General features: G+C 41.9%; 1 protein-coding gene across 1 annotated transcript in view; it reads left to right on the top strand.

The window, feature by feature from the left end:
- Window positions 1–19,407, top strand: part of RELN (reelin) — a gene marked incomplete at its 5' end in the record, with an annotated part of 284,100 nt that overhangs the window by 216,174 nt on the left and 48,519 nt on the right. Inside the window, 10 exons of the mRNA XM_084206102.1 lie at window positions 315–550; window positions 4,477–4,634; window positions 5,535–5,742; window positions 11,046–11,122; window positions 13,232–13,390; window positions 15,340–15,528; window positions 15,788–16,061; window positions 17,387–17,527; window positions 17,620–17,797; window positions 19,186–19,270. Of these exons, the coding sequence (XP_084062228.1) occupies window positions 315–550; window positions 4,477–4,634; window positions 5,535–5,742; window positions 11,046–11,122; window positions 13,232–13,390; window positions 15,340–15,528; window positions 15,788–16,061; window positions 17,387–17,527; window positions 17,620–17,797; window positions 19,186–19,270 (1,705 nt within the window). The remainder of the gene's footprint in view (window positions 1–314; window positions 551–4,476; window positions 4,635–5,534; window positions 5,743–11,045; window positions 11,123–13,231; window positions 13,391–15,339; window positions 15,529–15,787; window positions 16,062–17,386; window positions 17,528–17,619; window positions 17,798–19,185; window positions 19,271–19,407) is intronic.

The raw sequence follows: 19,407 nt of genomic DNA, 5'->3' as shown, positions 1-19,407 counted from the left end.
TTGAGAGGTACAGACTCCCCGATACACCTGATACCAAATGTATAACCCTCCCTTTTAATTTTTAATTCTTATGGAATTTAGGGGGTTTCCTTCCCCATTGTTTCTTTCATCTTTCAATGTCTAATTTCATTTACCATCAAACCTAAAGTTTATTTGTAAAAGCAAATATCTTTCTTCCATTCATCAATCAGCAGAATCCTTCCCATTGTTTCTTTTACCTCCCAGCGCTGGTTTTATCTACCAGCAGACCCACAGCTTGTTTGTAAAGACAAATCTGCTGTTTCTCTCATCTCTGACCCTCTTCTCCTTCGCAGCTGAACATCGGCTGCACCAGCCAGTACAGCAGCTCTGCCCCCGTGCTGCTGCAGTACTCGCACGATGCCGGGCTCTTCTGGTCGCTGGTGAAGGAGGGCTGCTACCCCGCCTCCCCCGGCACCAAGGGCTGCGAGGGCAGCTCCCGGGAGCTCAGCGAGCCCTCCGTGTACCACACCGGGGACTTTGAGGACTGGACAAGAGTTACTATTGTCATCCCCAGGTCGCTGGCAGCCAGGTACGGTGTGCTGTAAACCAGTGATGCCAGTGGGATTAGCTGATTTAGCTGCTTCTAGGATGGTACATCAGGAAAAAGTTGCAAAGCTGCGTTGTATTGCACTAAATAGTTTATTTAGTTGTTGTTTTGCACTGGGTTATTAGAGATTTGCACAGAGTAGTCTTTATATTGCAGTGAATAATTTACGTGATATTACATGGTTTGTTCTATCCCCTCTCCTATCACACGGCTTCTCCCTCACCTACCCCTGTCCCCAGCACCCTGGTGATCTGTTCCCTGGTCAGTCCCTCCCCTCTCCCTTCCCTGCTGGTATCCCCTTGGCCGTGGTCCTCCTCCACCCCCATTCCCGGGTATAAAACCCTCCCACCATGAGCCAGGAGTCCTTTTCCCATGGCCTTTTCCATCTGCTGGTTCTCAAGCCAATGCACAGAGGACATTCCCTCCCACCCAGAGGAGAGCGCTCCCGGGCTGTTGCTTTGGTCCATGTCAGGTGGTGTGGGCTCAGGGCCAGCAGCCAGCCGGGCTGGACCCAGCAGCCCATCCAGACACGTTCCTGCAGGGGCTCCCAGAGCTCAGTGAGCCTCTGGGTACCACACCAGGGACTTTGAGGACTGGACAAGAGTTACTGCAGTTATCCCCAGGTCACTTGCAGCCAGGTACGGTGCATTGTAAACCAGTGAGGCCAGTGGGACCCAGGGATTAGCTGATTTAGCTGCTTCCAGGATGGTGCATCAGGAAAAAGTTGCAAAGCTGTGAATAAAGGCAGCGTTAAAATATGGCAGATCTGGGGAAAATATACTATGCTGCCCAAAGCAGTGAGAATTTTCCATTTTAAAGGTGTCAGATTGGTCTATAATAAATAATTAAATTAAAAAGCAGCGAGGAACCCAGCACTTTTTAATTTGACACCAATCCCTTCATTGTCTTCATCCCTGTCAGCTAGGTCAGAGGCACCAGCAAGAGAGTAATAAGTCATATGAATTAAATAAGCCATTTCAACAGGATTAATTTTAGTTACCACTGGGCAAAGAAACCTTAGCAAGGTATTTGAGCTGATGCATAATGTGCTGTGTCACTGAAGGCAGCTGGGACAGCCAGAGGCAAAGGAAGGAAGAATGGTAGTTGTGCACATCCTCAGCACCAGATTAATACAAGTGAGAAAACATCAGATAGTGTAAAGCACAAATAAGCCTTGAAATCAGTAGGGTTTTCTGTATCTTATCTGGATTTGGGTGAAGTTCCTCACTGCCCTTACTCTCTGTCTTACTCCATCAGTAAAACACCCCAATCTGATTTGTTGGATGCACCAAGCACTGCCAGCACAACCACCCCACCAGGCCTCTGGCCATGTCCCCCAGCCTCTAGCCCTCCATGCAGCTTCTCTAGTGCTGCCTCTGGGTTTCTGACCCATTCTCCTCCTCATCCTCCATCCCATTTGAGTGTGTGGAATATTTTGTAGCAGGGGAGCCAGTGTCTCTGCTGCAAGGACTTGAAATAGCAGGGTGTACCATAACAAGTTTGTCTTTTCTTCAGTAATTAGCCAATAAAAGCAGGTGCCAAGTTGCACAGATCTGACACCAGCTGATTTGATTTACCCAAAACAAGCAGGGCAGAATCAATAGCAGCAATCTGTTTGGCATTATGTGCAGTAATGTGATCAGGAATAAGAAGCTCATGCTAATACATTAAAAATATAAGTATTGTGACTGCAATGAGAGCCTTGGCATGTTGGGACCTGAGTTTGTTGTGGGCCACTTAGGAAATCATGGTTCATGGGTTAACCAGAGGGCATCCCATTTCATCATTTGCTACCAAGCACGAGCATGATGATCACCTACCTACCAAATCCCAGTGCACAGCAAAAAAGAAAAAGCAATAGGTTTATTATTTTTTAGGCAGAGTAGCAAGGAGGATATTAGTTAATTCATTATATTGGCAATGAGATTTTAAATCTGTTCCCCTCTCTGGAGCTCCAGTAAAATGATCAGCTAAAAGTTAAAGACTGGAAAGTAATAACCAAAATATTTTTTCTTTAACAAATTTGCTATGCAGTGAATCAGAGTTGTGGGGAGAGTAGGAGCTTCTGACAAAGTTTATTAAAGAAGCCTCCCACTGAGTCATGAGGTCAAGAAAGAATCCCACTGCTTTCTAAACTCCTTCTCAGAGGGGAGCCTGGGTGCAGCTGGATCCAATCTTAGCTCTAGACTTTGTCAGTGGTTTATGTCTAAAGGATTGTACAGGTGTAACTGAACCTTTACACAAGGTTGTTCTTCAGGATTAAGGATGGCAAGCTAGATATATTTACATAAACATGTGAATTTATGATTTATTATGGTAACAATTAGACAAGAAGATCTTAATCAGAATTATTTACTAGGCAGTATTGGAGCCATAACAACTATTATAATATAGTGCTCTACAAAGCATCATTGAAGCAATTGTATCAAAGCAATTAAGTATTAAAGCTAGCAAAAATTTCTGTTTAGTAGAGATTGATGCTGCTCGCCCATACAATGACTGTGGGCAAATATCTTGCTCAGCCTCAAAGATTAATCTTTAGGGGTATCCCCACTCAATGGAGGAATCTGCAGCCACTTCAAGAAAGGGTATGTCATAAAACCCTGCCATTAAAATTTGGGACTAGACTTTTAGAGTATGAACTGATGGACTGTCAATCATATGTCTCCAGATCAGCTGTGTCAGCTCAGCAGCCTTAGACAAGTTATTAATGATATTGTTTGTTCTTTCATCCATGTTTTACCAGGTCTACCACATCTCCATCTCATTTTCAGGATGTTTAACTTTGGGATTGATAAGTCAGACTGGTTATTTCTGTTTAGAAAGTGGCTTTTTTTCTTGTATCCAAATACCTAAAATTAAGTTAAAGAATAAAACTTTATTATGGGATTGTGCACTTTTTTACTCAAAAGTGCACAATCCCATAATAAACTCTGCATCGCTGCCATCACTGAGTTCCTTTCAAAAATATTGTAAGAAATGAAGTTCAGGGATTTTGATATGTAATTAGTACTTCAGGTTGGAATGAATAGTAAAAAGCATTTTCAGTCACGTTAATCACTCACTGTTGTTGATAAAACCATGCATTTGTTCTTTGCCTCAAGCTGATGGATATGGGCCAGAGAAACAGAGGAAGTAAAAAAGTCTGAAAGAAGTATCCTTAAGTAATGTTGCACAAATGCAGCATGACAGAAATCCAAGCATCCTATTTGCAAATGGCTAATTTGGGAAAAGGTCCTTTAAATCTTAAGGAAGGAGCAGTAGCTTTTGAAGCCAGGAGCAGCAATGTAGGAGTGACAGTGGGTGGGACAGATGGAGATGGGAGATCTCTGAAGCCAGGTCTTGGAACTGGGGTGCAGGGCCCTGCTTGGAGCTGCCAGCCACAGCTCGGAGCAGGCCCCAGAGAGGAGCTTGTAAAAGAGAGAGAGAGGGAGAGAGCAAGAGGAAAAGAGAGAGGACAAAGGAGTAAAAGAGGACAAAGTTCTCGTTACAATACTATAAATCTTCTGTGCTGAATATTCCAATTTTCACTGGCTAATTTAGTACAAGATACAAATCCTATAGCATTTACATACAGCCTATAAGAATCATTACATTACTACACAGTGTTACATTACGGTGTTACTATTCTTTGGGCCCCTTCTGCTAAGCTAGTAGGGTCTGCTTTGACCCTCGGACCAGTCTGCAATCAGAGGGTATTGTCTAATCAAAAGGGGATTACCTTCAGCCAGCCATACTATGGTTTTCCAGTTGTTCAGTAACTAAGGCTTGGTATCTCAAAACTTGCTTTCATTTCAATCTCACTTAGAGTTCCCATATTCTCAAAATCTTTTGCCAGGCAATCATATTCATAAGGCTTTCCTGTTTCATCTTCCCCAACCTAGCACTGCTGTTGTTTTTCTCTGCAGTAAGACCCGATTCCGCTGGATCCAGGAGAGCAGCTCCCACAAGAGCGTGCCTCCCTTCGGCTTGGACGGCGTCTACATCTCCGAGCCTTGCCCCAACTACTGCAGCGGCCACGGCGACTGCGTCTCGGGGGTCTGCTTCTGCGACCTGGGCTACACAGGTAACACAGCCCTCCCTGGGGGGATTACACCCAGCACTGCCTGAGTTAAACCTGGGAACCCGACAGCTTGTTTTTCCTCTCCAATATTCCGGAAAAATATATGATGACATATATCGCATGGGCTGCCAAGAGGAATCTTTCTTGTTTTGTTAAATTAAATTCGGCACAGGCAAAGCAGAGCAGCTGAAGGCAGCGGACACCGTTGATGTTTCTGGCAACCACAATCTTTGAATATCACCATCTGTATGAATGGGAAGGGACTAGCAATAAAAGAGAAAACAAAATAAAATATTATAAACTGAAAAGTCTGCTTAAAAGCCTTTGGATCATCTTCAAAAGAATTGTTGCCATTTTTGAGTCCCCTGGCCATCAGATGGCATGGGACCAGGAGGGAACATATGTTCTGACAAGCCCTTCTGGGGAAAATTCTGCTCACTTGTGGTTTTAGGGGCTTTTATGCTGAAATAGGAAAAAACCCAAAATGCAAACCCTGTGAAAAAAAAAGATTGACACAACCGGTTGCACACGGCAGTCTTTTCAACCCTCAACCAACAAAGCAGTAAGCCAACATCTTTTGTTCAATTTGTTTAAAATTAAATAGAAGGATAATATTTTTCTGTTTGCAAAAAATGCCTTATCAACATAAAGCTTGGCTGTTTTTCACCTAGTGAAATAAGCCATCTTAGAGTTTAGAGGAAGAGGGCTTATTCTTCCTACAGAAATTTGTAAAGTGGGTTTAAAATGGTACAGTCCAGTCATCAGGGCATTTTCTTAGAAAAGCCTGGTGCTTTGTCACAGATAGATGCAACAGAACTGTGTGCCAGTGTACTGTATCTGACCCTTACTCTGTCCAACACAGTTTCACCAAAGCATCTCCCTCTTTTTCTTTTTTTCTTGAAGCATCACACGGAACCTGTGTGTCTAATGTGCCTAATCACAGTGAGATGTTCGACAGGTTTGAGAGGAAGCTAAGCCCTCTCTGGTACAAGATAACAGGAGGTCAGGTTGGGACAGGCTGTGGTGTGCTCAGCGATGGAAAATCTCTGTACTTCAATGGACCTGGCAAAAGGGAGGCCAGGACTGTTCCCCTGGACACCACAAATATCAGGTCAGTGCTCAGGGCTGCTTCTCAAAATTACCTGTGCATTCATGTTCTCTGTTCTGCCCTGTTGCCAGTGTGGATATGAGAAGGTGGGAAATGTGGTTTTTATGGTAGTGATAATTTTTACAAGACCTCTGAAAGATAGAAAAAATACTTTTTTGTTCATTCTGGTGTACTATTTCCCTTTTTTGAAAGAGAATACTTAGCTTAGAGACAGTGGAATAGTAGCTTAAAATAAAATATTAACTCGCTATCTTTCTGAGAAGATAGTTTGCACTGTATTCTAAGGCAGAAGATATGGTCTTGAGAATGCTCAAAACCTAAGACTCTGCCCTTAGCTGGAGAGAAAAGCTCCTTTTCCTCTGACTGTGTTGAATTGCAGGCATGGGATGGCATAGCAAGGAGCTGTTGTTTGCTTGCCAGATGTTGTGAATTACTCCACTTGTCAGAAGTGCAAAGGAATGGAATGTGAATTGTTTCTGCTTAGCCAAGAGGCTAACCAGCCTTCACCTCTCTCCCTGCTGGTACTGAATCCTGCTACATTGGTAGCAATTATCCTCTTCTCTCAAATTGCCTCGCTGATTAATGTAATTAGGATGAACAAAGGGCTGTTAATTCTAACCACTATTTAGCTTGGAGTTTGCTGCAGCTTTGTCCAGTCTCATGAGAGATTAGGCACCTGAAACCTTCAGCACTCTACAATTTTGGCAGCTAGCTTAATAAAATATATTTCTCCTGACAAATACTGCTCTGAGAGTAATAATGCCATGATTTGCTCCATTATTGAATTTGTGGGATCACTTAGCAAAGACTGGCCAGAGGTTACTGTGATCACTCCAGCTCAGGCAAACAGGGCTCTGCAGTGTGGGGGCTGCTGGTTTGGGGGAGTCCTCAGCTGCTCCCTGGTACTGCACAGCACTGCACCAGCCATCTTTCTTCTGTCCCCTGCATGCCTGACAAGTACATGTCATAGTTATAGAATTATGTAAATTAGTTATTAATTAAACTAATTAATTGTTTGCCAGATATGCTTTGTACAAGTACATGTTTGCCCTGGAACTCTGGGAAGATGTGAGCACTTCTATTCTACTGTCTTCAAATCCTGTGTTATTCATCCAGGGAAACAATATAATGGAAGCAGTCTAGACTACTTCCTCAAGAAGTCTGTATTCAAAACTCTATTTTTGAGTTATTCCTTTTTTCATGAAGAAATCTTTTTTAAAGCAAAGTAATCCCTTTAGTTTTACAATTACTTTGAAATCACTTTCAATGCCAGATATTCATATTTATAGCTTTCCATTTTTGCAAAGTTTGACCCATTTTAAAAGCCAAAAGACATTTTAAAATTCTGAGCAATGCTCTTTCTTGATGTTTTTAATATACCACTCCTTCTGTTTTGCACAAGAATATGGCTATCTTATGTCTTAAATCTGTCTCAAAAACATAAATGGCCAGAGAAACACTTGGTAAGAGCAACTACAATCTCTCTTCTGACCATGTACTCATAGTGTGAGCTGCTCTCCTGCTGGAACTGATTGCTATGTCAAAATAAAATAGCTTTTTTCTTTTTTTTGAAGCATCACAGTGAGCAGGTTAACTCCCTTGAACGATTCAAGCTGGAAACCCCACCCCTGGGCTGTTTGCTAGACAGAACATAGTGGTCATCTCAAACACAAATGGGACTAACGTGGATTTTTTGCTTTTTTCAGTGTGTGCTCAAAGGTAGTAGCCACCTGATGCTGCTTGACCAGAACATGGACTTTTTAGACTACAGCAATTACCCCAGGCTGCTTTTGTGTTCAGAGGAGAGAATAGCTGCTTCAAAAGGGCAACACAACTCATCCTAAAAGAGCAGCTGGCAGAGGCCAGTGCTTTGTCATCTGCAAGCACCTATTTCTTTCTTTCATTAGCTGTAAGACAGCCTGTGTGGCTCATGTATAACTTAGACCTTCAGCTTCAGACACCTTGCTCTGAACAGATGCATCCCACTTCAATGTTTGAGGCCATCTGTAACATTAGCTCTGTCTTTTTTTCCAGAAGCAAAGGGACATGATGTTTGTGAGAGTGTGAAGGGTTAACTGAAAGGCCCATACACTAAAAAGAAAATAATTCCTCAGCCTAGAAATTTTTTTCATGATTGGAGCTAAAATTAATGTCACTTGAAAGGGGAGATTAAAGGGAAGTACTTTTCCCATGTTGGTATTACTTTTTGCATTCAGTAATGCCTTGCATAGAATTCAGTTATCTTATTAGGCATCATCTTAGCCCCTGCACAGTTATCTTTTATTTTTGCAAGGGTTTTTTGATTGGGGGGTTTTGGTGACTGAGTAAACAGCAGGAAAACATGCCTTGAAAGACATACTGTTAGATATGTGGATTGAGGGTTGTGAATAGGAAGGCTGAAACTCCTGCAGTAGATTTTTAAGCTGCTTATTTTTCATGTTAATAGTGTTTTCCCAGGCCTTTTAAGATCTTGTTTTGTTAATCATGCATGGAAGAGCCTGATAGAAAAATTGACAAATATTGCAGGACACTAAATTTTTACTTTCATTCTGAATTCCTGCAGATCTACCTATGCATGTTCCATATCATCAGTTACAGCTTTTTGAATGTGAAGTGTAAATTTTATGTAAGGAATATACAGACTTTTTTCCCCCCTTTTTTAAGTACAGAGACCCTTTCCCTTTCACCCTTCTCTCCCTAGCACAGCATGGTCCATGGGGTTGAGATTTGCCAGCCTGAGGTGTGGGGTGCTGCTCAGGGGAGCAGCCCAACAGGGCTCCACCTCACCCAGGTGTCACACTAAGAGCATTTCAAACTAAAGCTTGTGCCTGGGAGCCAATAAAAAATGGCTCAAATTTTAGTATATACCATAAGTGGTCTTGTAATCTTAGCTTTGTCCTATTGCCTCCTTATTCCTTCATATGATTGACTACACCTTTTTTTCCCAGATATTGGGAGAATGTCACATAGCACTAAGAGAGCTGTAAATGTCAAAGTTCATGCCACCCAGACAAATTTTTTTTGCCCTACACTTCAGAAACCCTCTAGAGCCTCTCCATTCCTTCCCTATTGCATGGCCCAACACACCAAGGGCACAATTTCAGCAGCAGTATTTCCTCCCCTCTGACTGCCAGTGTGATACATGGATGCATTTCGGTTGCTGATGAGCTGCTGCCTCCCATTTTGATGGCCTGTCCCTTATGACACCCTTAACTATCTGTTCAGTGGGAGCATTTGCACACAGTGCCTACCTGGCATCTAGATAAAAACCATGGAATATACATATATTTTTTCCAAGTGGTGACATCTGGCTTGTTAGCTGACTTGGCTCCCATCTGCTTTACAGACTCCATTGCTAATGATTGTGCAACCATCTCAGGGAGCTGTTCTGGGTCAGACACAGAGATCAGATGGGCTGATTCACCCTTCTGCAGAAAGGGTTTTTTGCTCTTTGGTTTTGCTTTTTAACGATCTTCGCGTTTGGCAAGAATAAAAGAATTTGTCACGGGACTGTAAATCTATTCACCTCTGATGCTTCTGTCTCGAATTTTACTGCCTGAATACCGTCTCCAACAACAGAGCTGCAGCAAACAAATAGAACTTACCAGGCTAAATGGTGTGGTACTGTGAGCCTGACTGTCTAGAGCTGTCTGTGGGGTTATCTTAGCAATGAGATTGATGAGGATGTTCTGCCTTGTCCTAGACCCTATGGGTATACAAAACATCTCAGACAGTAGACACAGATTTTGGTAACAGAGCTGGAATGCAGCTGGATTTATAGGATGATTATGATATTGTGTATGTAACAGTGGGCGAGGGAAACTGGAGTCCTGTCTGCATTTTACTGGCTCTGGCTGTAGTGATGCAGCTTGTCTGTGGTTTTACCAAAATTACTACAAATTAGAACAAAATCATCTAAAGCAAAAAGAGTTATCCTTGGGGAGAATTATTTGAGTGGCAAAAATGCACCTCAAAATTTATGTTTTAAATAAAGACTTTATCTCTGTCAATAGAATTGACGAGGCATGATTTTCTATCATCCTAGTTTAAAACTTGGCCAGGAAGCAAGGAGGAGAATGGCATTGCCAACTTTCAGCATGCAAAATCCCATTGTGGGGTTGAGTCCAGTTTCTCTGCTCTGCTCAGGTGCTGCTTTTGGTGTGCAATGGAGACATCCTGTGAAGAATGTGTAGATTAGGGGGTGATGGCATCCTGAGTCATCTCAATGCTCTTTACCTTAGTTATGACCTAGTAAGCCTCAGATTAATGCCTGAGACATGCAGTGAAATTTGGGGAGTGAGCAGCAGGACATGAGTTGAAATTAATTGTTGTTCTATAGCACTGTATGGTGTATCTAGGAGAAAATGTAAACTACTCTAAAGCCACAGAGTCACAATAATAACCACAAGCTCAGCAGGGATACTGTGGCATTAAAAAAACAAAAAACAACCTAAAAATATTTTGGAGCACAAGGATGGAATAGTATTTAATTCAAATATCACTAAACAGGGATGTCCCAGACTAACCGAGTTCTGTCAATAAAACCAACAATCCTGTCTCAAGGAGTTTTGTGGCATTAGAAGGGTTGCAGAAAGTAGTTTTGGGAAAAACTGAAGACATGGAAATGTGTTCATGCAGAGACTCAGATGCAATGGTTGCCATGGTTTACAGTAGAAAGGAATAAGAGAAGGTAGGGAAGTGAGAAAAGCACGGACTACAGGGCAGGTAGTGAGAAAAGCAGCTCAGGAACATTTTTCTTCACTACTTCATGATATGAAAACAAGAGAATATTCAATGAAATCATAATGTATACATTCAAAATCAAAGGTTTTACTTCACAAAATGTTCAGTGAACTCACTACACTGAAAACTGTTTAGATCAAGAATTTAAGGATTGGTGATTAAGGAGGATATAATAATTTTATTACAACTCTAATGCTGTATTTTAAAGCTTCACCTAACTTCTGGTTACAATAGGCCAAGGTAAGATCTGATGTAAAGAACAGCTTAGCCTGCTATGGATGTTTTGCAACTTTTGTATGAGATGGAACTGCTAACTTCTCACACTCACTCAGAAACATTTATTAGGCACAAGATTAATAAACCACATCACTTTCTTCTGTCTTGGGTCTTTCAGTACATACCATGCCCATGTTTGGTTTCTCTGGGAATTTTGCCTTATCAATAAGCCTGGAATAGGGACCTAACTGAAAATGCCATTAGCTAAGAGCTGCAAATTATCCTGACTGATCTTGTGCTATCAGAAGATGATTACATTTCTTTTTTATCCTGTGTTTTTTCTAAAGGCTAGTTCAATTTTATGTACAACTTGGAAGCAAGAGTGTTGGTAACTCCTGCAACAGACCAAGAGCCAGGAATGAAGGTAAAGCCCATTTTCTTTATTATAAGCCTTTTACATTTTGCATCTTCTTCAGTGTTTTTGCCTTTTGCTGCCTTTACAAAATCAATAAGATTTTTTTTAACATAAATAAATTACCTCCTCAGTTTTCATGAATTCTGAAGAAAGCTATTTGCTTTTGATGGACTTTTCTAGTTGTAATTAGTTACACCAAACCTACTGATGATCCATCTGTAGGAGTAACTGTGGGAGCTGTGATGGTCCATGAAAGACAACATTTCCAAAGCAAGGTGTAATAGCTTGTATTAAACTATTTGATAGTGTTGGAAAACAGGTACATTTATGAGTCCACAGGACTTTTCATAAGGTGTGAAATAAAAGGAATGAAATTCAAGTTCAGGATAAAGTGGGCAAGCTCCATTTCTGACCTGAAGAAGAGTTGTGTACCTGAGAACTTGTTCATCTTAACTACACCAGTGGGTCTAATAAAAAATTGCCTTCCAAAGCAAGCTTATGCATGATTTACCCAAAACACAAGATTGTAAAGTTGCAGCTGAAAATTTATTTAGTCTGAATAAATTAATCTCTCCCAGATGTCTCCTCTCTTATTTGATCCACGTGCTTAAAGTTACTGCGGTAGAGGACCGATATTTGTGTTTGGGAAGGATCAGCATTCTGGGAGCAGATTCCCACGTAAAGTAGTGTAGTTGCATGAAGTGAGACCACTGACATGAAAGATAAGAAAATTTAATTTTCCTCTCAGTATAAAGCATTTAACATCAGTGGATTGTTTCCTGATATTTGGCATTTACATTGACTCACTCACTGAGGAAAGCTGTCAATTTGCAGCAGAGATTACACAAGGGTTTGATTCTCCACTCATTTGCACCAATATGAGACATCAAAAAAAATCTGTGATCTTTGAACATACATCAATATAAAAGAGTTTTAAGAGAAGAAATATATATAAAGGGGCTTCTTTCTTGTATTATTGGTTTTGATGAGCTCTGATGCACTTCTGTTGTGTCCTAGTATTTGCTATACTGTGCGCATGATACAAAGATTATCTTAAATTTTCTAAATATTAGGATAATTAATTTCCAAGGATGCTGTGAGTTTGCATACATAGCAGGAAGATTGATATCCCAGCTATCAGAATTATAACTTAATCTTTCACACAAACTGCAAGGATACCCAACATGAAATAAATACTGTGTTAAAGGAAATCACATTGTTCCTATCATTTCTGTGGTATGATCATTAGTTTCCCTGAGGGTGTAAAAGATTTGATCCTTTGAGTTTAGTGAAAATAGTGAAGATGGCATGTGACCCAGGTCACCTTTGTGTCGGGACCCAGGACATTCCTCTGTCTGCCCTGGGTGATTCAAGACCGTGGCAAGGGGCCCAGAGACCTTGGCACAAAGTCAAAAACACCTGTGCCTTCAATTTTAGTCCATGGAAAAAATTACCAACTTTGTGTGAAGATTTACAAGCCACAAGAGTTTGAGTAGAATAATAGTTAATTTGTCACAGGGTGAAAAAGTAGAATTGGGGTTTTAGGATGGGGGTTAAAGAGGCAAGATGGAGTAATCTGGGTGTGTCCTGTCCTTCTTCTCCTTCTTCTTGTCCTCAGTCTTCTGCTGGCATACTGGCACTTTTTGATTGGTTCAGAGTAGAGACAGACAGTCTAACATAGGGGATAGGTATTGGAAAATTATTGTAAATAAAGTATATGTAGTTCGTAGTATAAAAAGGTAACACCGCCCCAAGGGCAGGCAGTGTGCCACAACCCGACCTGCTGGACAGCTCTCAGCAGGTCAGAGAAAGAATGTAACAGATAAGAGAAAATAAACAACCTTGAAAAGCAGAACTGACAAATCTCTACTGCTTCTTCTGTTGTGGGGCTGGGAAAAAAAAAGCCTTTCTAGCACCTCGGGAGTCATCCCGACCAGAGAGACCTTTGCAGCAGGACTTGGTGCACAAAAAGCTCCTGGACCAGGAGTTGCCTAAAGGGTGGGGCACACGTCACATGCCTGGGTGCCAGGTGGGAGGTGGCAGCTCCAGAGCAAGAGTGAACTGCCCCTCTTTGCTCTGCACAGTCTCACCAACTGCTCTTGCTCCTTTTAAATCCAGGACTTGTTGTTCAGTACACGAATGACAACGGCATCACCTGGAGTTTGCTGCGGGAGCTGGACTTCATGTCGTACCTGGAGCCCCAGGTGGTCTCCATAGACCTACCCCGGGAGGCCAAGACCCCTGCCACAGCCTTCCGCTGGTGGCAGCCACAGCATGGTAAGCCAGGACAGCCTAAAAACTCATGGAGCAGCTTTACACAACCCACATGTCAGTGCTACTCAGTGTAGACATGTTGGGCAGAAACCTCAGCTCGTGAAAAACACAGTGTTTTGAACAGTGGAATGTTGTAAGAGCATGTTTGGGCTTTCCTGAGTCACACTATGGCCATGGTTTTCTTTTATAGCACCAAACTGATGAGTGGGCTTAAGAGTAAAATTGTTTAAGAGCTAAGTTTAAACCAAAGATGCTGAGATGACAGGAGGGAGGAGGAAGAAAAATTACATTAAAAAAATAAAAGCCTAAATAAGATTAAAGTTTTTATCTGAGTATACAGTGACCTGGGATACCAAATGGCTAACACTCTTTGTCTCATTTTTTTCTCTGCTTTGGAAGTGTAGGCATAACTTGGCCTTGAATCTGCCTACCTGGTGGCTCCCATCTTACTCTTTTAATATCTCCACATTCCAGAACAGGACCCCCTCCTCCCACCAATTCTAGTGTCCAGGAGCCCAGTTCCCCTGCTGGGAGGGAGAGAATGTAAAACCACTCAGCCACTTCCCACACCCTCAACTGAAAGTTAAAGCCTGGTGCTGACTGATTCCTACAGCTACTGTGAGAGCTCCCACCTCACATGGGGGCACATTTCCACCACTCAAAGGGTCCTGATTAAGTCTTACCTTTGCAGCAGCTCCTGGATCTGCAGGAAATATAAGGCAATATTCAGAAATATAGCAAAGTACATTTCAACAGCAATTCCTTGGGGAGCAAAGCACATAGCTTGCATTCAGGTAATTATGGTATGCAGCTTCTTAGACATCATTTATCATTTTGATGGCTGATTTTATTCATACATTTTCTTGTATGTTCTGGACTTAATTGTCCTCACTAGGTAAGAGAATAGAGAAGACAAGAGGGATGTGATTTAGCTAGGATGACAGTTCCTTTAGTTAAAAGTGCTAAGCAATGGCTGGTGCACCACAGACCATCATTCTGTGATGATCATTTGCATTGATATGTGGTGCAATGTCCAACCTGTTGCTTCCTCTACTTGCCTTGGTGGCACCTGGATGACATCTGTCCCTCCTGAGGGTCACCACTCTTAAGACCACTGATATCAGCCCTGTGGCTCCCAGTATAAGAAAGGTTTTATGGCTGGAAGTTGAAATATCACCTTCCACACCAGCACCTGCAGGTGAGAACCACTTCTGGTCAGAGATGTTATTTCCTTCATGGACTATCCCCTGTCTGCCATTCCTCAGTGCAGAGTGGCCCCATCAGCCACGACCCACGTTCCTCTTGGGGGCAAGGCAAAAGTCCTGGCACGCTGCTGCAAGCTCACAATTTATTGTAAAGGCTTTCCTTGCTCTCCTGGGAGGGCAGCAATTGTGCAGGAAGAGGTTCTTTCCAGCATGCCAGTAGAAAGGTGAATTGAAATGAAGGCCAAAGTGGGCTGGATATGATGAAAGTGAAAGGCCTGTAGGCTGGAGAGCCAGAGGAGAGAGATTTCCAGGAAGGAGAACAGCACTTCTCTAAATATTATCTACATGTAGAGCCTTCAGCATTTCCCTTCATCTTCTATTTGCTTTCATACAAAAGCTATTTTGGGAACTAGACAGAGGCCTTTCCAATTTAGCTGTGGGGAATAGCAGGAAGGTTGTGACCCATAAAATGAAAATCCCCAATCTAGGGGCTCAGGGAGTATCTCATCCAAACAGAGGCTTGATGGCAAAGGCACTGAAGCTAAAGAAATGAAGAGGGAAATACCTGTGTTTATCTGTAACAGAAACATGCTGCAGTGTCCAGGTACATCCTTGAGCAATGTTTTAGCCTTGTTTAACAGCACTCAGTCTGTGTGATTGAGCACTGCTCACTAAGTGAACACAGCATATGGGCATTAAAAACAGCTTACAGGGACTCCACTAACCTGTCTGCTCTGGCTTTTGTAGGGAAGCATTCAGCTCAGTGGGCTTTGGACGATGTGCTCATAGGGATGAATGACAGCTCTCAGACCGGCTTCCAGGATAAATTTGATGGAACTGTGGACTTACAAGCAAGCTGGTACAGAATACAAGGAGGTCAAGTAGACATTGACTGCCTGTCTATGGATACAGCTCTGATGTTCAGTGAAAACATTGGTATGTGTCATCAAACATTTTGTATTTCATAAATTACATAAAGATCAAGTTTTGCAAGATGGGAGGTATAGACAAATCCAGGTATTTAGTAATCTGTAGGGAAGAGAAGGCTGGAAAAAGGTGAAGATAGAAGTATCGAATTTGAATGGCAGCATTGAAAGCATATGCTGAAGGTACACTTTGTTGTTATTGTTGTATTTGTTGTTATTGTTGTATTTGTTGTTATTGTTGTATTTGTTGTTTTTCTCTCTTCGCTCAGGAAAACCTCGTTATGCTGAGACTTGGGACTTCCACGTATCAGCCTCCACATTCTTGCAGTTTGAGCTGAGCATGGGTTGCAGCAAGCCATACAGCAATGCTCACAGCGTTCACCTGCAGTACTCCCTGAACAACGGGAGGGACTGGCACCTGGTGACAGAGGAGTGTGTCCCCCCAACCATCGGCTGTCAGCAGTACACCGAGAGCTCCATCTACACTTCAGAAAGATTCCAAAACTGGAAGAGAGTTACTGTCTACCTCCCACCCTCAACCAAGTGAGCACTGCTCTTCTGGCTATTTAGCATGACAAAGATTTTGCTGATCTAATTAGAACAAACATCCTCCAGCTTGGGAATGTTCTGCATGTCTTTTAAATTTTTAAATGTGTGTTGTCACGCCACCAGAATGTTAAATTTCACTTCAAAATATTTCATCAGCTATAATGTGAAGAGTAGGGACTTAAGGAAGTTACAACATTGATGAATGAATTCTTAAGTCTTGCCTATAATTTCTGACAGTAAGAACAAGAATGCTAAACCAGCTTTTCTAACATTTATGCAATAAGAAGCAAGAATAAATACCCTGATCCATCCTTTCCTACATTAGTGTTTTCTGTTATTGCACATTAAGTTGTCACCCAACATTCCAGCATGTTAGTCACAGCACTGAGCAAGTCAGAACATGTCACTGGATGTGCCACCTTCACCCTTCTGACCAAGAGGAGAGTTCTGCCAAACTCCTCAGGATTTCACAGGGCTGTAAATGGACGTGGCAGATGTGCTGGCATCCATCTCTCTAAATAAAACCATGCTCTAATTTAGGAATGACAGGTAATGATGACACTGCTTACCATTGTTCTGAGTAGTTCTGTAATTCTTCAGAGCACCCCACACATTACCTCTGTACATTTCATCACCCAGAAAATACACCCAGTGGTAAAAATGGACACACAGCCAATGAACTGGGCCTGGAGTCCACATCTTGGTTTCCAATTCCACAGCTCACTCCAGAGGGCCATACATCATCTTCCAAAGAATGTTTTTTCTCCAAAACCCTTTCCTCATTTGAGGATAACAGGGCAGTCAGCAGTGACAGCAGTGTGTATGCATGTGCATACTTGTACATATATATTCATACATTGTTATATATACATATATATATATGAACATCTATAACCATTGTTTTTCTCTTTACACAACACTTAGTATAAATGAACTTTTATAACTTCTTACCTTACAGATGCAATTTTATTGTTTCCATTCTGCTAGCAACACATGGAGCTGTCAAATGCTAATGGAACTACTAATTTCTGCTCAACCACTTAGTTGATCAGCAGTGTTCTTTCTTGGTCATCACTTTGGGCATCTTTCTTTAGAATATGCTGGAATTTTGCCTAAAAGACTAACCTGAGAAATTTAAACTCCCAGTTTCCAGTTTAAACTTCCAGTTTTAAACTTCCAGTTAGAATATGAATCTTTTCAAAATAAGTGGGCCATGCTTATTAATCTGCTTTTCATTGGAAGTCTGTGGGATTTTCTTCAGTGGATTTTTGTGGATCAGAATTTTGAATCCTGAACTACATTTCCTTTGTTCTTAACAGCTCTCCCAGAACACGTTTCAGATGGATTCAGTACAACTATGCCTCTGGAGTAGACTCTTGGGCCATTGATAATGTGGTCCTGGCTACAGGATGCCCCTGGATGTGCTCAGGGCACGGCATCTGTGATTCAGGCCACTGCATGTGAGTACAGAACTGCTTGATCTGCTTCACAGAGAGGATGTGTTTTATCCAGGCCAGATGGATAATATCTTTTCTTCCCAATGTGTTGCTAGGTGTGACAGAGGGTTTGGAGGTCCTTACTGTGTCCCTGTCCTTCCTCTGCCATCTGTCCTGAAGGATGATTTCAATGGTAACTTGCATCCAGACCTTTGGCCTGAAGTCTATGGTGCTGAGAGGGGAAACCTGAATGGTGACACCATCAAGTCTGGAACAGCTCTCATTTTCAAAGGGGTCAGAAATTACTTACATTGAAAAAAAAAATTAATGAAAACTGGTAAAACAAAAAATAGAAAGTAAATTTTCTCTTGTTAGCCCCATACGTTTATATTGAAGTCTTTTGCCTAGAATTTGACATTTTCTTTTTTTTGTCTTTTCCTACCCTAAACATGCACCATGTTTTCCACAGTTGTTTTTTTAATGAACAAATGGGTTTCATCTCTTGGTTGTGTATTATTTTGTTTGTGGTATAAACTCCTCCTTGACCACCAGAGAAAAAGAATGAGATTCTTGAGGTGAACGATTTGGAAATATGGTTCACATTACAATCATCTTGAAGTATCCTGACTGGCTTTTTAGTATTTTGAATAATACAAATTAGTCAGGGCTGTAGTCTGTGTAATCTATGTTTATGTAGTTTGCCTGTATTTTACTCAATTCTATATTTTTTATGTCTTCTAGTTCTTTAAAGACTTATTTTTGTTGACAGCAGATTTCAAAAGGCCAGGAAGTATATTTTCTGAATTTTTCTGTTCTTAACAAAATGAATGTGCTTGTTCACAAGCATACAAATTCTCAGCTCACACAAGTTTTCATTTGACACTGTGAACTCAGATGCCCCCCAAAAAAGAAGTTAAATAATGTTTTGTGTACAAATTAATTCTTTGAAGTATTTATTTGCAAAACTTGACTCCAGTCCAACCTCTTTAGATTATTTAAATCCCAAATCACAAGATGTGAGTTGTCTAAAAGTTGCATTGCTTGTTCCTGCAGATTGTTCCCCTGGGGGAATTGGTCAGAGAAAGAGGGAAGCTCTCAGAGGTGGTTTTTGCCAGATCTCTGCAGAGCAGGGGCTGGCTCTGGCCCCAGGATCCACCCAACAGCGAGCTCATCAGCTGAGCTGGACAGGGACTCAGGACCCCTGCGAGGTTTCCTGTGTGCTCCCTTTCCTTACAGGTCAACAGGTTGCCCCAGGAGAGGATATTTATACAAAATGTGTTTTGAGATATGGAAAAGAACTCCTAGAGAGGACTGTCCCTGCCTGGAAATTAGGGTGCTTGGCAACCAAACTGTACAGTTTGCACAAAAAATGAGTGCAGCAGCTTGGACTCCACGTCTAAGTCCGTGCTGGCAGATCCAGTCACACCCCAGGGGTTCAGAGCATGGACTGAATGAGCTGTAACTGTGCCTGTCCCTGGCCATGTAGTTGTACCTCTGTCACATCTTGGCTCACCTTACCAAGGCTGTCACTGTCCCCATTTTCTGCTGGGAAAAGGTGTGGTACAGAGAGTTTCCCCTCTCGCTGCCACCAGCGGGCAGAAGCAGACAACAGCCAAGCAACAATAAGCTGCAGAACACAATAATGGGAACTGATATTCACATTGCACATTCTGTATCTGCAGGAAGGACTGAGAATGCTTGTGTCAAGAGATCTAGACTGCACTAATACAGTGTACATGCAGTTTTCATTTAAATTTATTGCCAAAGGTAAGATCCTCATTGATTTACTGTTGCTTCTCTAGCTTTATTGGTACATAGCAACACAGAAAAGAACACAGATTGATATTTTCAACTTCAGTGTATGGTAGTGATCAACAGTTTATGGTGGATAATATGGGAGCTTG

The sequence above is a fragment of the Fringilla coelebs genome (assembly GCF_963513975.1).
Source record: "Fringilla coelebs genome assembly, chromosome: 5".
Lineage (NCBI taxonomy): Eukaryota > Metazoa > Chordata > Aves > Passeriformes > Fringillidae > Fringilla > Fringilla coelebs.
Note: the sequence above shows the minus strand (reverse complement) of the source record. Positions and strands in the feature narration are given on the sequence as shown.